The 18,042-nt window shown below is 39.8% G+C and overlaps 2 protein-coding genes across 5 annotated transcripts; one reads left to right on the forward strand and one right to left on the reverse strand.

Moving 5' to 3' along the window:
• The first annotated feature begins 475 nt into the window (after positions 1-475).
• On the forward strand, positions 476-7,332 carry LOC103708561 (pfkB-like carbohydrate kinase family protein). 3 transcript variants are annotated; one of them, XM_008793541.5, is made up of 12 exons: positions 476-624; positions 924-1,203; positions 2,970-3,046; positions 3,219-3,328; positions 3,404-3,518; positions 4,246-4,308; positions 4,430-4,593; positions 4,673-4,734; positions 4,896-4,962; positions 6,647-6,712; positions 6,828-6,956; positions 7,036-7,332. In XM_008793541.5, exons 2-12 carry the CDS (start codon positions 963-965, stop codon positions 7,061-7,063), a joined length of 1,122 nt encoding a protein of 373 aa, XP_008791763.2. In that variant the 5' UTR covers positions 476-624; positions 924-962; the 3' UTR covers positions 7,064-7,332. The 3 variants fall into 3 exon arrangements, with proteins under 3 accessions (XP_008791763.2, XP_008791765.2, XP_008791764.2); XM_008793543.5 differs by having other exon boundaries at positions 934-1,203; XM_008793542.5 differs by having other exon boundaries at positions 478-624; positions 907-1,203.
• An 858-nt stretch (positions 7,333-8,190) lies between these two features.
• LOC103708562 (inositol transporter 1-like) lies at positions 8,191-14,464 on the reverse strand. Of its 2 annotated transcripts, XM_088709901.1 has the most exons (7): positions 14,248-14,464; positions 13,451-13,521; positions 12,961-13,296; positions 10,027-10,134; positions 9,748-9,930; positions 8,799-9,207; positions 8,191-8,702 (listed from the first exon to the last, which is right to left on the reverse strand). In XM_088709901.1, exons 1-7 carry the CDS (start codon positions 14,387-14,389, stop codon positions 8,536-8,538), a joined length of 1,416 nt encoding a protein of 471 aa, XP_088566027.1. In that variant the 5' UTR covers positions 14,390-14,464; the 3' UTR covers positions 8,191-8,535. The 2 variants fall into 2 exon arrangements, with proteins under 2 accessions (XP_088566027.1, XP_008791766.2); XM_008793544.5 differs by having other exon boundaries at positions 8,191-9,207.
• Positions 14,465-18,042: the final 3,578 nt, after the last annotated feature.

Raw genomic sequence — 18,042 nt, forward strand, 5'->3', positions numbered from 1 at the left:
GTACCGGCTCGGTATTGGTATTCGGTACGGATGGCGTATCAATATTCAATATGCCAAAAAAGTTCCATACTAGACCGTAGACATTGTGCTACTGTGGCACCGATAGTCCAATACTTTCTAAATACAGAAGATTTTGATATTTTTTTTTGAAATAATCTAGATGACACCAATAAAACAAAGCTACAAATCTCAATAGGGAAAAGCTCAAGAAAACACCAATTTCAAAATGTTAGCTTCCTGATGCGCCCCCTGATACCAAGATAATACCGAAGCAATGTAAAAATTCTGATTTAATCACCAATGTTTGCTGTGATATAGAAAAGATAATGAGGGAAAAGGAGGTAATTTATCCAAATTACTGTTCATTCGCAAAGGAAAGGATTTGGCTCGGTGACCCGGTCCGTCCGCGGTCGGACCGGCAAACCGCCACCCGGCTCAGCGGGTTGGTTCCCCGCCGTTGGTTTTTGCACGCGATGTGCTCGACTCCGGAGAGGTTGCCATTTCTCAGCTCGCTTCTCTCGAAATCTTGCCAAGATTTATCAATCCAAATCTATCCCCTTTTTCCCTTAAATTTCCATACAAAGATTGTATCTTTCCCACGCGTCTCCTCTCCCCATCGATCAGGTACGGTTGATAATCTCATCCTATTTATTTCGCCGTCGATCTTTACCTCGGACTAGGCTTAGGGTTTCAGCCCAATTTGTACCTTTTTATTACCTCAATTCCTCTTATTTTTATCCATCGAGCGTCTTCTTATATGAAAACCCTTTGATTCCCAGTTGCTTTGGTGTATTTTTTTTGCTGGGGCCATTCAAAAAACAAACAAAAACTATCTTTTTTTGAATCCATCTATTTATTCCTTCTTATATTTTCTGGGTTTTCCTCGTTTTCTTTGTCTCAATTCAGAGTGTGATTGTGTTTAGAGCGTTGCAGAGATGGATAACAAGTGATTGAGACATGATATGAGTAGTACGGTTGCTTTATCCGGTTGTTTCGAGAATTGGATGTTGGCGTCATCGTCGGCTATATTCAGGAGGCAGCTCTTCTTGTTAAAGACTTTGGGTGGACATTGTTGCCGAGTCCATATGGAGAGAATACACGGGGCAGAAGGCGCCAGAGCTGCCACTTTGGAGGCTGATGCCGAGGGGATAATTCGAAAGATTACACCCGTGATGGACCCCAGACTGTATAAAGGGCAAGCAGGTATGTTTTGGTTTTGTTTGCTGATTATTTTGTTTGGATTAGTATTAGTAATTTGATGTTCATGACCGTTACCTTCCATCCATTTGCTAGTATTTGTGATCCGCTGTGGCCATGGTTTGTTGAAATTATTGAAGTGCGATATGAATTAATATATAAAAATTTGAAACTAGTGTATTGAAAAAAAAAATCGCATTATGTTGGTGATGGGGTGCTTTGCATTATCATCGACCATGGTTCCGCTGACCAGCTTTGGACTGGGTTGTTGTATCGCTTTTGATGCTAGGGTCAACAAGGGTGTTTAATGTGTTCCCAACATTTTTTCCAGGTTATGATGGGTACTTCAAAATTTTTGTAAAGTTTTGCAGTAACATAACTTAAAGCATAGGAAGTAGAAAATACTTAAATCGGGACATGCTTGCGTAGTTATTAAAAAAAATTAAAAAAGAAGATTCTTCTTTGGACAGCCCAAGGAAGGTTTATGAACACAGAAATTGAAGAATATCAGAGAATAGCAGTTTCAGTGTGCTTTGCTTGCCTATTTGCGCACGGGAATCAATATTCTCATCTCTCTTTGGCAAGAACTGCAAATATGATGATGCAGAAAGAAAATCTTCACTTGGAAGAGTAATGGAGAAGCCTTTTTTTTTGTCCATTAAAATGGAACATTTTGTTCTATGTATGTGTTTTGCATGTTAAGCTTCCATATACCTTAAGCAGTTACTAGCAGTTTTGCCCAACAGCAAACAACTATACAGTAGTTAAGCAGTTTTCTGCCATGTCCTGCTTGGATTTTTCTCAAGGCAAGAAGAGTGCTAAATACCTAGCTGCAGAAGGAATCTCATGTTCCAACTGTCAATTAGATGGAGGCTGATGAGCTTGTTAGAACACCAGACAAGGTCATGTAAGGTTAGTATGTCATCCTTCCTCCCTCTTTCACTTCGTCTCTCCTTCTTTAGTCTCGACCCATAGCAGATCTGTGACCAAAGTAAAGGGAAAGAGAGTGTGGCCTGCAAGTTCTCTTTTTTCAAATAAGGTGACCCTGTCAGGTTGCATTCAGTGCCAGTTGAGACAGTGCTGATACCGGCCAATCCCAACTGGTTTCGGCCATGATGGGCAGGACATCCTGATTCGGTGAGGATTAGTGTCTCATTACCTTGTCCTGACCCCATTTCCTCATCAGAACGGTATAGTACCCATGGTACCATCTCATTTCGGCAGGTCCTTAATCCTTGCTTCAAGTTTAGGTTCAAATCTTGAATGTGTTATCTGTACTTTGATGCTAATCAAAAGCATTATAACACCTAAATGTATTCCGTTAGTAGAAACTTGATGTCCAATGTAGGGCTTATTGCACCTGGAAGGTGGTTGTTTTCATTATTCCTTTTCCTTTTTTTTAGGAGGGTGTTGCAGGTTGTTACGTTTTGAATAGAATGAGAACTTCTTGAGTAGAAGCTGAAAATAACTTTGCTGGCCAATTGAACTGTTGGCTTGAGAGAATCCAAATTTAATCATATTCCTGAAGGTTCTGTTCAGATTCTCGTTGCTAATTACATGATGCGCTAACGTATCCTTGAAAAGGAAAAATGTTATGACATGCAACAATATTCTGCATAAAAATGCATCCGTTTTTGCTGAGCAAAAATCCTCTTTTGACACTTTAATTCGATATATTTAATGGCATCACCTTCTTTTCATATACTTTTTGTACAGTCAGTAATATTTCAATCAAAATATGTTTCCAGTTTTAATTTTAAATTTTTCTTCAGGGAAGGTAGCAGTTATTGGTGGGTGCCGGGAGTATACAGGTGCTCCATATTTTGCTGCTATATCAGCCTTGAAAATTGTCAGTACTTTTATCTCTTGTAACATTCAATGTTCATTTATTATATTGGTCAATACTTTTGTTTTTAGGGCAATACTTGCCTATTCAGTCACACTTTAGGACACTTGTGTTTACAATTTCGCATGGCATATTTGTTATCAAAGGTACTAACAATTATGCATGCATCCCACAGGGTGCAGACTTATCTCATGTTTTCTGTACAAAAGATGCTGCAACAGTAATAAAAAGCTATAGTCCTGAGTTAATTGTGCACCCTGTCTTAGAAGAATCATACGGAGTAAGGTAATTTTTACTAGCTTGATTTAATGAGCTTGTGAACCTGACAATCTAGGCTAATTGCATGACTTGATTTCTTAGGGATGATGAGAAAGCATCAGTTTTTGGTAAGGTTGTTGGTGACGTTACAAAGTGGATGCAAAGGTTTGATTGCCTTGTTGTTGGTCCAGGTCTTGGAAGAGACACATTTCTTCTGGTATGTTTCCAAATGGAAGAATTTCTACTAAAGAAAAAGTCCTCTAGACTGTACACTTGTTGAAAACAGTAGCGTGTATTGAATTTTATCCTGCTAACCTATTTTGTCTTCATGCATTTGCATTTCAGATATGATTTAAGCCCAAGGCCCTGGAGCTTAGGCAGTTTATTTTGTTTTCTGAATATCATTTTATTTGTATGCCATGGATTAGTTCTTCATTGCTGAATCCTTGATTGTTCTTTATTGATCCTAATAATTTTATTGGCACTCCTTTAGTTCATTGCATCTGTTGATATCTCTTTAGTTTGTGTACCATAATTATCTGATTTGCAGGAACTTAGGGCAAATCGCCAATTGTTATTACGGTAACCTTCTAGCAGCATGCTGCATTGCATCTGGAAATTAGGCTTATCAACTTTCTAAAGAGGTTTCATGTGAAGATTTTCTTTATTACTTAACAGATAATTTCTCTTCTTGTTATCCCTTATGCTTTCTAAATCTTTCCTCAATTGCTTTTCGGTTTCTTATGGCTATTGGCTGTTCAATTTGTTAAACTTGGAAATGGAGATATTTTGGAATCAAAACAAATAAAAGACTCATCTTGCCTCAAGTAAACCTGGTTCATCATTGTCAATATTGCTAATTGTAAACTCAAATACAATGCTACTTGGCTGAGAAAGTAGGTAATTTGACCCATTTTATCAAAAATCTTGTTTCATGTATCCAGGATTGTGTGAGTGGCATCATTAGACATGCACGAGAAGCAAATATCCCAATTGTGATTGATGGGGTATGTGTTTTATGAGCGACATAAAAATGCACCTTTATACATAATATAAACAAGCAGCGTCCTGTATATCAAATAAATTGGACTTTTTACTACTTTATGGTGACATAATCATTTTGTGCAGGATGGTTTGTTTCTTGTCACGAACAACCTTGATCTAGTTAAAGGATACTCCTTAGCTGTCCTAACGCCTAATATTAACGAGTATAAGCGTCTTGTTGAGAAGGTTCTAGATTGTGAAGTAAATGAGGAAGAGGCTTCCGAACAGTTAAAATTGCTTGCTAGACGGTAATTACTTGTTTATATATGTTCTTTGTTACTCTTGTCAATCACAAAATGACTACAAATAGGTTGTTCGCTTGTTCAGGATTGGTGATGTAACCATCTTTCGGAAAGGAAAATTGGACCTTATCAGTGATGGTGAAAGAGGTCTGCACTAAGTTATTGATATACTCTAGTCATCTAATGCAACATTTTGAATCATTTTACCAAAGACAGTGTTTACATGGAACACATTCCTTTTCCCTTTTGTTTGCTTTGTTGCTTGGGAAAACTGATATTTGATGAGCTGTGCATTATTCGGTGTTCAGTCAATAAGGTGAGCATTTCTGGATCACCTCGGCGTTGTGGCGGTCAAGGTGATATCCTATCTGGCAGGTTTGTTTTTGATATAGGTGCTATACATAACTTTCGGCTTTGTCATTTTTCTTTTACCAATCACTATCTGGCTTTCACTTTAGATCTACTGTATTTAGAGCTCCATAACCTTGGCTTTCGGATCTCTCTTCGTGTTCTTGTTCTTTCCTCTTTATTTTTAGTGCACTAAACTTATCAAATTGATTAAACAAATGTATTTAGTTATGGGGTAGTAGAATACTCCGATATGCTTAAAGGTCCTATTGTGGGATAGTGAAGCCTGGAATAGCCATCCCTGTTAGTCTGTATTCTTCTTATATACTAGGTAGTTTTGGTTCTGTTTGGTTGCCTTGAGATAGAATAAGCTGGTATTGAAATTTTGTGTTCCCCCTTTCTCTCAAGAATTACTTATTCCACCCATGCCCATGAAATAGTTTAACCAAAGAAAATCTGAATAAGGTGGTCAGGGGGCATTGACCAAAACTGGGACAAGGAGCTGCTTTTTGGCTGGAATAGGGCATATGCAGCTCCTTATTGTGCAATCAAATAGGTTTGCAGTGGAAAATTAAAAGAGGCACTGTAAGAATTGGCCTTCAGGGAGAGTTACATATATACCCCAGTGCAGCAGTTATATTGAATCATTTCAGAGCATGTAATAACATTGAATTACTTAAAGTTCTCACGCGATGTATGTTCTTCCTATCGACAAATATACTATGGGTTTTGCTGCTCAGTGTTTTAAAATGGCTGCACGTGGAAATATGGTTCCCTGACTGCACCAAATTGCCGATATGTGGTCATACCTCGTATGGGCCCACACAAAAGGCAGTCAACTTAGCATTATAAGGCCACTTGTGTAGCCCACTTAGAAGGACCATATTCGCCTCCCATTCTATATTGAGTCTGTGCACATGGAGCAGGTTTCAGCTAATGGGTAGGTTAGATGTGGGTTTTAGGCAGCTAAGAATGTTAATATGTTAATATAACTATTGTTATTAGGTATAAGTACTAAGTGTTAATTGTTAGTCGTTATTGTTAGGAATGTTGCTCCAAAATATTATTATAGTTGTTGCTATTTTTATTATGTTTAATCTACTTATTTATTTTTAACTAGTTAAAAAATAGTAGGCATGTATGCATCTGCATATGCGGCCCCCATACTGTATATGCTTCATGTGGTTCTTTGACTGCTGGCATACTGCAGCCACCTTTTAAAAAATTGGTGCTCCTTATACTGTTCAAGTTCATGGATTTTTTAGGTCGTGAATATGTTATTATCATGTCATGATTCACTGCTTAATATTCTGTTGCAGACACTTATTATTCTATTTTGCTACCTACTTCTTTATAATGATGGTGGATTTCAACCTCCTGCTTTGACAGAATAGACAAGTTCAGATTAAGATAATAGTTTTTCGATAATTCATCATTTGGTGGGGTTTGAGATTTTAGCTTATTTGGCTAAAAGCTGAAGTTTCAGCAGTTTACATGAAAGTTATATATAGTTATTCAGGTGCTGCAAGAACTCGGCTGGCCTGTAGCTAAGTTATGATTTGCTAGGGTTCGATGGTCAAGATTTCTTCTAAGTTCTAATGCTACACATTTTGTACTTTCTGCGTTGATTCTTTACATGTTCGTGTTTTCAAAAAGTCCAGAATCCTGTCCCAGTGAACTTAAGCTTTCTTCTCTTAATTTTTGGTATTAGTGTTGCGGTATTTTCATCTTGGGCACGTCAGCGTCTGTCATCTACCAAAGAAGCCACTGAATGGAGGTTTGACAGCTTATGCCACAAATACCTTCGTCAATAATGTTTATTTGCAGTTATGTTCTGCTTCTGGTCCTTGTTTGTGTTTATATCGTCGAGCTCTAATTTATATTTATTTTAGTTTGTCGAATCCAATGGTGCTTGGATGCATAGCTGCTTCTGCGCTACTAAGGAAATCTGCAGCGCTTGCTTTCGCATCCAAGAAACGAGCAACCCTGACAACAGATATTATTGAGTGCTTGGGTAGGAGGTAAACATCTCTACCATGGAGTATAGAATAGTTTTAGCTATGAGTTCTGCAATTTCAAATTTCTGCTGCTCTATTGCAGCCTGGAGGACATATGCCCCGCCGAATGATGCCGCATCTCATGGATCTCGGTGGTTTGGAAGAGGAGTCAAACTTTTCTGCTTTTAATTACATGCTAATAATGTAAGATATGCTACATCTACAATTTTGTTGTTTATGAATTCCCATCGAGTTGAAGCTCAGAAGGTCTTGGTCTTGATTCCAGCAACTGGATTTGTCATGCAACTTTTCATGGTTTAGTTGGCTTCATACAGGAATATGTAAAAGAGGATCTGTGACTACATTTCTGAGTTCACTAAGTTTGATTTTAACTTGGTCATGTTTCATTTGACTAGACCAAAATAATTCCTGATAGATTAATATTCAGAGTATGGTCAAATGATAACTCTTTAACTATAATTGAGAATTTAGATTGAACTTGAGTTGTTGTTGCATCATCAAATAGAACTTAATAAAAGTCAACCGAATGGTACAAAACAAGAACAATCCTATTGAAATTCCACTACCTGAGTCTGTGTTCTCCAATTCAAAGTCCACTACATCAATAAGAAAATTAAATTTGATTGTTTTCTAGCGTAGATGGTAAAGATAATATCCTTCAGTTCTCCAGATTTTATATCCTGACTGTTTTGGTATACCATAGAGCCGCTTGGTTAAACAACTCAAGGAAGCCCATCACACTGTAGCAGAGTTTTTAGTCAAATCACATGCGATGCACATAGTTTATTGAAGAAAAGAAAACATGCGTTAGACAACTGTGATCCCACCCATCAAGATTGATGGGAGTCGACTGAACATCCATTTAGTCTTTACTTCTTTCCCTTGCTTGATCGAATGAATATGAAATATATCTGCTATAAGAATGGTATATATACATAGAAAGGATAGCAGGCAGCAATCATCTCAGCATGATTTCTTGTAGTGGTGAAAGAGGAAATATGTAACATCAAAGCTATATATATATATATATATATATATATATATATATATATATATATATATATATACATGGGATCTACTTTGTGGATGATTGGAAGAGATTTTCCTTCTGAATTGTTAGATATTTTATATATATATATATATATATATATATATATATATAGAGAGAGAGAGAGAGAGAGAGAGAGAGAGAGAGACAATGGGCTCAACAAACACCATAAAGGCATTGCCTGCTGACTGATGCACAAATCCGGGACATTCTATTCCCCCATTAGCATAAGAAATATAAAGAGCTTTGCACAACAATTCAGATAAAAAAGCACATTTCACCATATATATAAGTACATACAGATGATTTTTTTTTTAAAAGCAGACATAACTAATACAGATATCTCGAGATAATGAGGTGGACTCAATGGCTGGCAACATAGTAAGGAACAATAAAATAGGCTTTCAACTCTACAAGTGAGGATGCTTTGTCTTCCTTGTTCTTTAGATTTAACCAGATCTCCATGCACAGAGAGCACTACCCTTATAAAAGGCAAAGATAGTGCATGTACAGGAGAAAGAGTTCCTGCAGAAGTCAAGCCCCAGCTGCGAGGAGGCTTTGCCGACCACCATCACTACCCCATGCCCTCTCCCTCCATAACCTCTCCACCTGCTCGAAGGTCAAGCCCTTAGTCTCCGGCACAAAGAGTGCCACAAAGACGAATGCCACCACTGCAACTCCAGCAATGATCAAAAAGGTTCCTGCAGTCCCAACAGCAGACACAACCGTGAGGAATGTCTGCGACACAATCAGGTTGGACATCCAATTTACAGTGGCCGACATTCCCCCACACACACCACGATAGGCCTCCGGATAGATCTCTGAGTTCACCGCCCATGGTACAGGGCCCATGCCTGGGGAGAAGAAGGCAATGTATAGAGCCAGGCCTACAACTGCAAACCGCCCGAGCCTGGTCCCGCAGTTGCCATGGAGCGTGTGCACACCACAGAGACCGGTGGACTGCAGAAAGAATGCCCCGGAGAGCATGAGAAGGGAGATGATGACACCTGACAAGCTGGTGAGAGCCAAAAGGCGTCTGCCGCAACGGTCAATGAGATAGATTCCAACAATGGTCCCAGCAGCATTCATAGCTGCAACAATAAGGGAGAGGAGCAGTGCAAGTTGGTTGGAAGAGAAACCAGCCATCTTTACAATGGTGGGGCTGCAGTACATAACTGTGTTGATCCCAGTGAACTGTTGGAAAGCCTGCTCACGTATGGATTTTGTTGACCAAATTAGTTTCATCACCATATGATGTATATATGCATGTTAAAAAACATAGAAACATGCATATATACATAGCACAGTTAACAAAACTTCAAAGTGTATTTGTTGAGGCAGCCTTGCCAAAAACTCCCTCATGTTTCCAAATGACCCAAATCTAAACTGCATGAGGTCAACATATCTCTCATGCAATTTAACTTAATAAGTAAGGTTTTATGTCAAATAAAGCATGATAATTCATAGTAAGGTTTTATGTCAGCTAAAAGGATGTCGATTAGAATGGCTAAAAATCTTATAAAAGTTACATCTAGAGTACCAAGGTCAAATTACAATCAGAAATATTGCAAGCATTAAAACTATATGGTGAAAGTCACATCATTTTGATATAACCTTCTCAGGATCCACATCATTAAAACCAAGTTACTGCAGATACTATTGTCTTCAAGTGGTTTCAGATTTTGATGAGATTTGGGTCATCTGGAAACAATCAAAGGAGTTTGGACACTTACCTCCACCTTTTACCTGAAGGCCAGCTCCTGCAAAAAATGCAAGTCTCATTTCCTTGACTCTGAAAACATCAAAGTAACTGACAGACTTCTCAGGCTGAACATCATCAGAAGCAGCAGCAAGCATATCAATCTCCTCCTCTAAACGGTCACGGTCATAGATTTTTGCAAGCACAGCAATAGCTTTAGCTTTATCATTCTGCAACATAGGTGAAAGACCAGGAATAGAAGGTTATATGTTGGGAGCAATATGACCTATTAAAACCTCTGATGAAAGGGCACATAGTTTGTTCACCTTCAGATAAAGCCAGTGTGGTGATTCAGGAAGTAATAGCATTAGAAAGAACTGAATAATGGCTGGCACTGCAGCAACTCCAAGCATCCAGCGCCAAGTCCCAGGAACCTGCACCACAGCAATAAACTAAGTAAAGAAAGTACACATGGAAGATACTCAAACCTTTGACTCCAAGATACAACTTCTGAATAAACGGTTGGACGTTAAAAAAACTAATTGCAGCCTACCGATAGTTGAAATAAAAGTTATGAAAAAGAAACCCTGAAAAGACAACTCTCAAACCATTCGCTTATGTTGGTAGAAAAAGATATGTCTATCAATGAAACATGAGCCAGAAAACCTATTTCACTAATTTATAGTGCATGTGTGATGCTGAATGGACATACTTCTAACATTTAAATTAAATAATTTTTGTGTAACTAACTCATTATACACCATTAATCCTATCTGACATCCATCAATATTTATAAGATCACAACACACCAATATAAAAACTGCAAGATACAGCTGACATCAAAACACGATTACTAAAAAATGAGAACTGTGGAAACGTTTCTGTAAAATGTTCAGGTCTGATTATAGCCAATAGCATTAGCACATAACATCACATATTGTAGCATATAAAATTGAACATTGTTATACAGAATAGTGTTGATAAGTATCAGCATTTCTTGACATCCATTATCCATTTGTTCTGTATAGATAGTACCAATGTTCTAAACCTGCAAAAAGAAAGGAATTTAATGAGGAGAACTTATAATTAATTCAAGAACTAAAAGGCTACATAGTTATTTAAACTTAATGATGAACAGCCATTACTTATTAGACTTTCTCTGTGCATGCAAAGTTTCAAACTAGTGCCACCTTCAACTGGGAGTATCATTAGAGTTCTATGGTGAAATTAAAATTAGACGAAAATTTATAATTTACTCAACTAATAAAAAATAAATTGGACAGATATTGAAACTTAAGATCATCAACTACATGATTCAGCTTTCTCTGGGTATTTAAGGTTTCAAACTAATTTCACCTTCAAGCAAGAGACTCGTCATAGCATAATAGTGAGTTGGATATGAAATTGAGGGAGATTTAACCAACATGGAGATGCAGCCCATGAGCAGGCCCTTGCTGATGCGGCCCACTTGGAAGCACACATATAGTAAGACAGGTCCAGTTCTAGGCCAGCCTACCAAAAAATAAGTCTAATGGGATCCCAACTTTTTGACTAGTAAGAATTTGTTTTGATCCCATTTTAGCCTACTTTTGTTCTGTATACACACATCCAGGAAGTTTCATAATTTCCAAAGGATTTCTTGCATGGAAACGAGTACCAAAGGAAGAATATTACTCAGTTTAAAAACTAAAAAACTATCATCCTGTATGATAGCCTGTTTGCTGTTCTGCAGTTACATTTCTCTTCCATTACCCTTTCTCTAAAGTGTTCTTCCTCCATCTTGCACTCTCCGCCTCAACCTCAACCGGTTTTAATTCTAAACCACATTCACGAGTCGTCTGCCTTAGCTTGCTACTGCATCAACCTATTTTTTAAAGCACCATAAGGCATCAAACTAATCAAAAGAGACGGTTTAGTAAATCTGAATTTGGAAGTACTAGCAATCACAAATAAGGAGCCATTCTTCTGTTATTTCTGTTGAGAGTATGAGCCACTGCAGACAAATTAAGCAACAATTCATGCAACTCCGACTCTGATACTTTTCATTGGAAAACATTTCAAAAAATATTGCAATTATTAGAATCATAAGTTCAATGAACTACTTGATGGTTTCATTGAGTTGACTTAAATAAGCATGAATTATTAAACATTTAATTCTTTTTGAAGAAAGGCTTTATGTCAAAGTCACTGGTCTAAATAATATTTAAAAAAGAAAGTTGACATAATACATAACTGGATGTAAAGTAGAGAGCAATCGGATCAGAACAATATTATCAACTACAAGAAGTGAACTATCAGAATTAACCATTAACTAGATTGATGAGAGTATAAGCCTACAATAAGAGCTATAAGAATGAATGTTAAAGGAGACAATATCTAGCATTTGACAGACGGTCGAAGTCACCACTCACCAATACCAGGTGGCTGGTATAGCGCACCAATCATCCATTGCTGCAGTTGGAGGGAAGACCAAAGTTTCTTCATGACATATAATGAATGCTAAATAATTAAGTAACATGCATCAAAAAGAATGTTAAACGCAACCAGTTATTGACAGAGCATATTTAGAAAATTACTTAAAATTTATGTGCAACCTGCAGACTTTTCTCGAGATGTTGCTGTATGTGTATTCAAAATCTGTAGTTATACATAAAATTAGAAAAGTATTGATGGTCTAAAAGGTGAAAGGGAATATAAACAAAACAGCTTCCCTTCTCTGCTTTGTGATGCTAATCCACGAAGCTTTTTGCAAAGTATGCATCTCTGGAACACGATGATGATGCTCCTTCAAAACCGGGCAACCAAAAAGTTTTCATGCATATATGTAAGACATTGACAAAAACATAAAGAAAGGTCCAACACACTAACCGAATTGAAACTTGACTTGGCTGACTTGGTCATGCTGGGCTCCAAGAACCAAGTATGAGGATGTCCTTTTACAATTGCTTAAAATGACTTCAAAACAAAGATGTAAAGGAAAAGGCTGATTCTGAACAATATACCAAGTTCTTTAATATCATTATATAGCTGAATTTCAAAGTCACTTGTTTAATCCCTTTGATATAAGAAGTTCTGCATTACATGCATAAATCACCAAATTTACTTCTTATGAAATTCAATCTGGAGAAAAGTTATATAGATGATTTGGCGTGATAAATATGCTTCATATTGGAAGGGAACTTAGAGGTTGATCAAGTAACTAATAGAATATTACAACTGACACTGCAGTAAAGGGAAAAGGCAAGATGAATTATATTTACCTCTGTAAAAGCGAGATTTACAAGGTACGAGAGAACCTGTCCGCCAGTGATCATGAGTACATTCGTGCCCACAAGACCTCCTCTAATCTCTGTGGGAGATGCTTCAGCAATATAAACTGGAGCAGTGACAGATGCTACGCCAGCACCCAAACCAACAAGGAGCCTTCCAAATATGAGGACATACGGGTCTGGAGCAGCACACATAACAAGTGATCCGATGGTGAAGACCACATCAGCAAGAAGAGTAGCCCTCTTGCGTCCGTATGCATCATTTACCCACCCACCCCCAGAAGCTCCAATCATAGCTCCTACTAATGCCATGCTTGCAATTGTTTCCTACCAAGTACATAAGTTCACTTCCTTTTGTGATAAGAAGGCTCATATGAAAACATAAAATCCTTCCTGGAATTATATGAGATCATCGATGTCTCCATGTTCTCATGTCGGCATCTCCCCGGAATTATGAAAAGGAACAGGGAACATATCATACCTGTAAAAACCTGTTTTCACGGACCACCTTAAAATCATCACGGATGTACAGAAGTGCGCCAGATATGACACCTGAAGATCAAAAATCCACCACCAACCAATCTTTTCAATGTTAAGAACGGAAAATTCTTCATCGGAAAAGAAATTGCAATTTTTTTTACAAGAAATCAAATAAATCTAAAGTGTTATTTTCTAACAGATTAACCAGACAGTGAGAAACCAATAGACCATGAGATTCCTGGTTGAAATGCAAATAATTCCAACACTGTTTATGAAGAAAGGGGAAAAAATACACTCTCTCTGTCCGAGTATACAAATCAGATATCAAATTTCATACAAAAATGAATCCAAAAAAATTGTTAAAAAGGATTTGAACAATGGGCTGAAAACATTCAATTTTTGATTTTTTTTTAATTGAAAAAAAGAGCAATCTAGTGGAATCTTTCCGTATATAAATAAGAATTTGCTCATGAACCAACAGCCAAGCCAACAAACAGACAGACAGACAGACGACGACAACAACAGCAGTTACCCAGCAGTGGAAGAAGCACAAAACCAATACCGGTCACGATCAATCAAAAATTCAAACTTTAATTATAACTCTACCGTAAAAACAGAAGAAAAATCCATCTTGACCATCAGATGAAGAAACCACGTACCTACAACAATAGTAACATGGGGTTCGAGTGCATCAAAATCAAAACTTTGACTTAAATTCTATTTCAAGAGCATCATATAAAAGAGACGACAAAAAAAACTATCAGATCGATGAACAACTTATTCTGAAGTAATCCATACCTGTGTCATAACCAAAGAGCAATCCTCCAATTCCAGCAGTCACCGTGAGCCCAACCACATACCGATTGCTAAAGTACGACATTTTCCTCTTCGGCAAGAGGTCCAGCGTCCCCGAGCTCCCCGCCATTGAGAGGATCGTCATCTTTCCCTTCTGTCACCACCCAAGTCGACCACCAATTCAAAGCTCAAACGACACCCCCCACCCAATACCATCCAAAAACAGCCAACACCCCCCCCCCCCCCCCCCCCCCCCAAAAAAAAAAACCCGATCAAAATCCAAGAAATAAGGTTAGGTGATTGGGGGTGGCCTCCCCTTGGGTTCTTTTTATAGAAGAACAGGGCGTAAAATTTTGGTTATTAAGGGTTAATCGCTTCTCCTGGAAGGCAGGAAGATGACAAAGAGGTGGAGCTTGCGCTCGGCTTCGTTTCCTGCTTTCTTTCCTTCCTCCCCTTTTTCTAGAGAGAGGGGGGGGAGGGTGGCGGGAAACTCGTGACGGCAAAAGAAAGATGCGGACACGGACGAGAAGGGGATGGGAGTTGGGCCCGGTTTTCTCATGTAAAAAACGGGTCTTAAAAGTGCACTCCTGGGTTTCGAGAATCTTGTGTGTCATTACGAGGGTGTTTATGAGAGATAGGATCATGGGGGAGCGTGTCTGGGGATGATTAGAAAGTTGTAGATCAGTCTCCCAAGGAAAGGGCGGAGAGTGCCTCGTGCAGCTGTGGTAGGGTGCGTCGGTTGGCCGCCTCCACACCATATAGGCCTCTTGCCTCCTTTGTATCTGCCCTTGGAATGATAGTGCCGCCTCGACCATATGTAGGCAACGCCGAATAGATTTGGTATTCGGCACACTTAAAATCTCTTTGTCCAAGATCAAGGTTATTGGCTGCAGCTTATCTCGATGTTTGCACAAAAAGGATGGTTGTCTCTTCCTCGAAATTCTTGAACCAACCAAGGGATTACTGGCTGCAGCTTATCCCTTAGTTTGTCCAAGTTGAATCAACACACACAAGATGCACAATAAAAGGAAAGCTTGCTGATTTGATTCAAAAAAAAAAGAAGACAAGAACAATCTATTGGGGGATTGATATATCCCGACACTAGCTCAATCTAGCGGGAATTAGTTTATCACAATGCTAGCCCAAGCCTTAGACAAACCTAAGGCCGAAATACACAGGCACAAGGCCTCCCAAGCCAATAGGCCGACACACACTTAGGTGGAAATACAAATGCCAAAAGATGTCTTAGATAGTCCTAATCTATCCCTTATATAGACCTAAGACGAAAGCAATTCAAAATTCAAATTCAAACATTCAAACAGAAAGACATAAATTCAAAAGATGTAGCCTTGAATCACGCCCTCATGAAGAGTCCTTGTTGGATGACACTTGGCCCCTCCAGAGTGCTCCATCCGACGCACATCAAGGCTGCAATTTTGGGCACCCATGATTGTCACCTTTGAATGGAGCGGTCCATGCACGCGGTTGATGACGTGGCTTGCGCGCATGACAGCCATTTGAATTGAATGGCGCCCATGATTGTCACCCTTGAATGAAGTGGTCCATTCGCACGGTTGATGACATGGCTTGCGCGCATGGCGGCCATTTGAATTTGAATGGCGCCCAAGGGTGGATCTCCATGGGCATAAAAGGGCTAAAATGATGGTCATCCAACGGAATGATGGGCGTTCGCGCACACAGATGACTGATGGGGGCTCACGGTCCAAAGCCCCTCATCAAGCCCCATGCCTCACTCCTTGGCGAGCATCCTTGGAGAAATCGCTGATGATGGACCGATTGTAGGTAACGCCAGTGGAATAATTCAATGCAAAGATCAACAATGAAAGTAAACTGAATTTTATTCTACTCTAATTGAAGAACAAACAAACAAGAACAATCAAAAGCAAAACAATCTAGTAGAGCAGTCAAGGATCTCTACTAGCCCAAATCTAGCAAAAAATCGAAAGGATCCCTTTCTAGCCCAATCTAGTAGAGATTGATATATCAACTACTAGCTCAAGTCCTAGAACATAAGATCTAAGGACCGAAATCGGCACAATACCGTCCAAACCTTACGACCGACTCTCTCACAAGAGAACAAGATTAAACTCAACTCTGGGATGCCTGATAATGACTCCCTACAGCCCCTTTTATAGAATCAAAATCCTAGGACTCCTAGTTACAATAAAAGACCAACATAAGGTAAATCTCCCTAACATAGAAGCTAAGATAAACATGGAAAACAACCTCCCCACGGATCCTTGCTGATGTGGCTGCGTGCAAGGCTTCTCCACCCTTGATTTGGCTGCGATCAACGGCTTGGAGGAGTCCTAGAGGACCTCCAACTTGATCTCCCGAATTTTGCATGGGATCCGCATCCTGGATGCATGGGATGCGTGTCCCGGATGCACAGGACGTGTGATTCTGAGGATCTGCGGGATCTTTGACGAGATCAAGGTTGACAGAGTCGAGGTTGGCTCGGCCTGAGGTCGGCCTGGCCTCTGGCTGAGGTATGCTCGACCTGAGGTCGCCCTGGCCTCTGGCTGAGGTCGGCTCGGCCTGAGGTCAGCTCGGCCTTCTGAGGTCGGCTCGGCCTGAGGTCAGTCTGGCCTTCTGAGGTCGGCCTGGCCTTCTGAGGTCGACCTGGCTTTCTGAGGTCGGCTCAGCTTTTTGACTAAGGTCCGAATGCCTGTTGGGTTAAGGGGGCGAGCTCTGGCGCGCGGGCGGATCCAACGTGATGCCGATGTCGTAGATGAACCCCGTGGTCGGCCAAGGGTCGACCGGCCACAAGGCACATCAATTGGCCGCTTTGGCCCTCAGTTGGCGCATGGTCGTCCTCGGCTTGCGAGGGTCCTCAACATTCTCCCTCCCTTGAATAAGATCCTTGCCCTCAAGAATGAAGTTGGGGTACCTCTAAGCAACCTCATCCTAATCCTCCCATGTGGCATCCTCCTTGGGCAAGCCGCCCCACTAAATCAAGACTTGCCATATCTTGCATTGGGTTCGGCCTCATCGCCATATGCGATACTTGAGGGCTTCAACTAGTTGAAGAAGTAGTCGACCCTCTTCGTCAAATATGGGTAAGTCTTGTGCAATCAATGATGGGTCACCAACCTTCTCTTTTAGCCAGGATACATGGAAGACCGGATGAACCTAAGATGAAGCCGGCACTCCAGTCGGTAGGCGACCTCTCCAATGCGTTCCATGATTCTGAACGGCCCATAAAATTTCTGAGATAACTTGTGGCTGAACTTGTCCTATAGTGATTTTTGTTGGTAGGGCTTCAACTTAAGATAAACAAATTGGCCGGGGTTGAAGATAACTTCTCTGCGGCCCTAGTCGTAGTATCGTTTCATCCTTTCTTGTGCCTTCCGAAGCTCTCTTTTTTACATTTGCTAAGACTTCATCTATTGCCAACAATTATTTCTCAACTTCCTCACTTCGGGCTGTGCCCCTCTCATATGCAGTCAATAGTAGAGGGGGCCTCCCATATACAAGCTCAGAAGGACTCATTTTAATGGAGGAATGGTAGAAAGTATTGTACCAGAATTCAGCCCAAGGTAAGAAGCCTTCCCACTGTGATTGTTGCTCGTGGCAGAAGCATCGCAGGTACTGCTCCAGAGTCTTATTGACTATCTATGTCTGGCCATCAGTCTATGGGTGATAAGAGGAACTGGCTTTCATTTTGCTTCCTTACAGTGTAAATAGTTCCTTCCAGAAAGTACTCATGAAGATTCGATCTCGGTCGGTGACGATGCTCCTCGAAACTTCATGAAGTTGAACAATAGTCTCCATGAA

The sequence above is a fragment of the Phoenix dactylifera genome, chromosome 13, assembly GCF_051530095.1.
Source record: "Phoenix dactylifera cultivar Ajwa chromosome 13, Ajwa_hap1_PhDact_Kaust_v1.1, whole genome shotgun sequence".
NCBI lineage: Eukaryota > Viridiplantae > Streptophyta > Magnoliopsida > Arecales > Arecaceae > Phoenix > Phoenix dactylifera.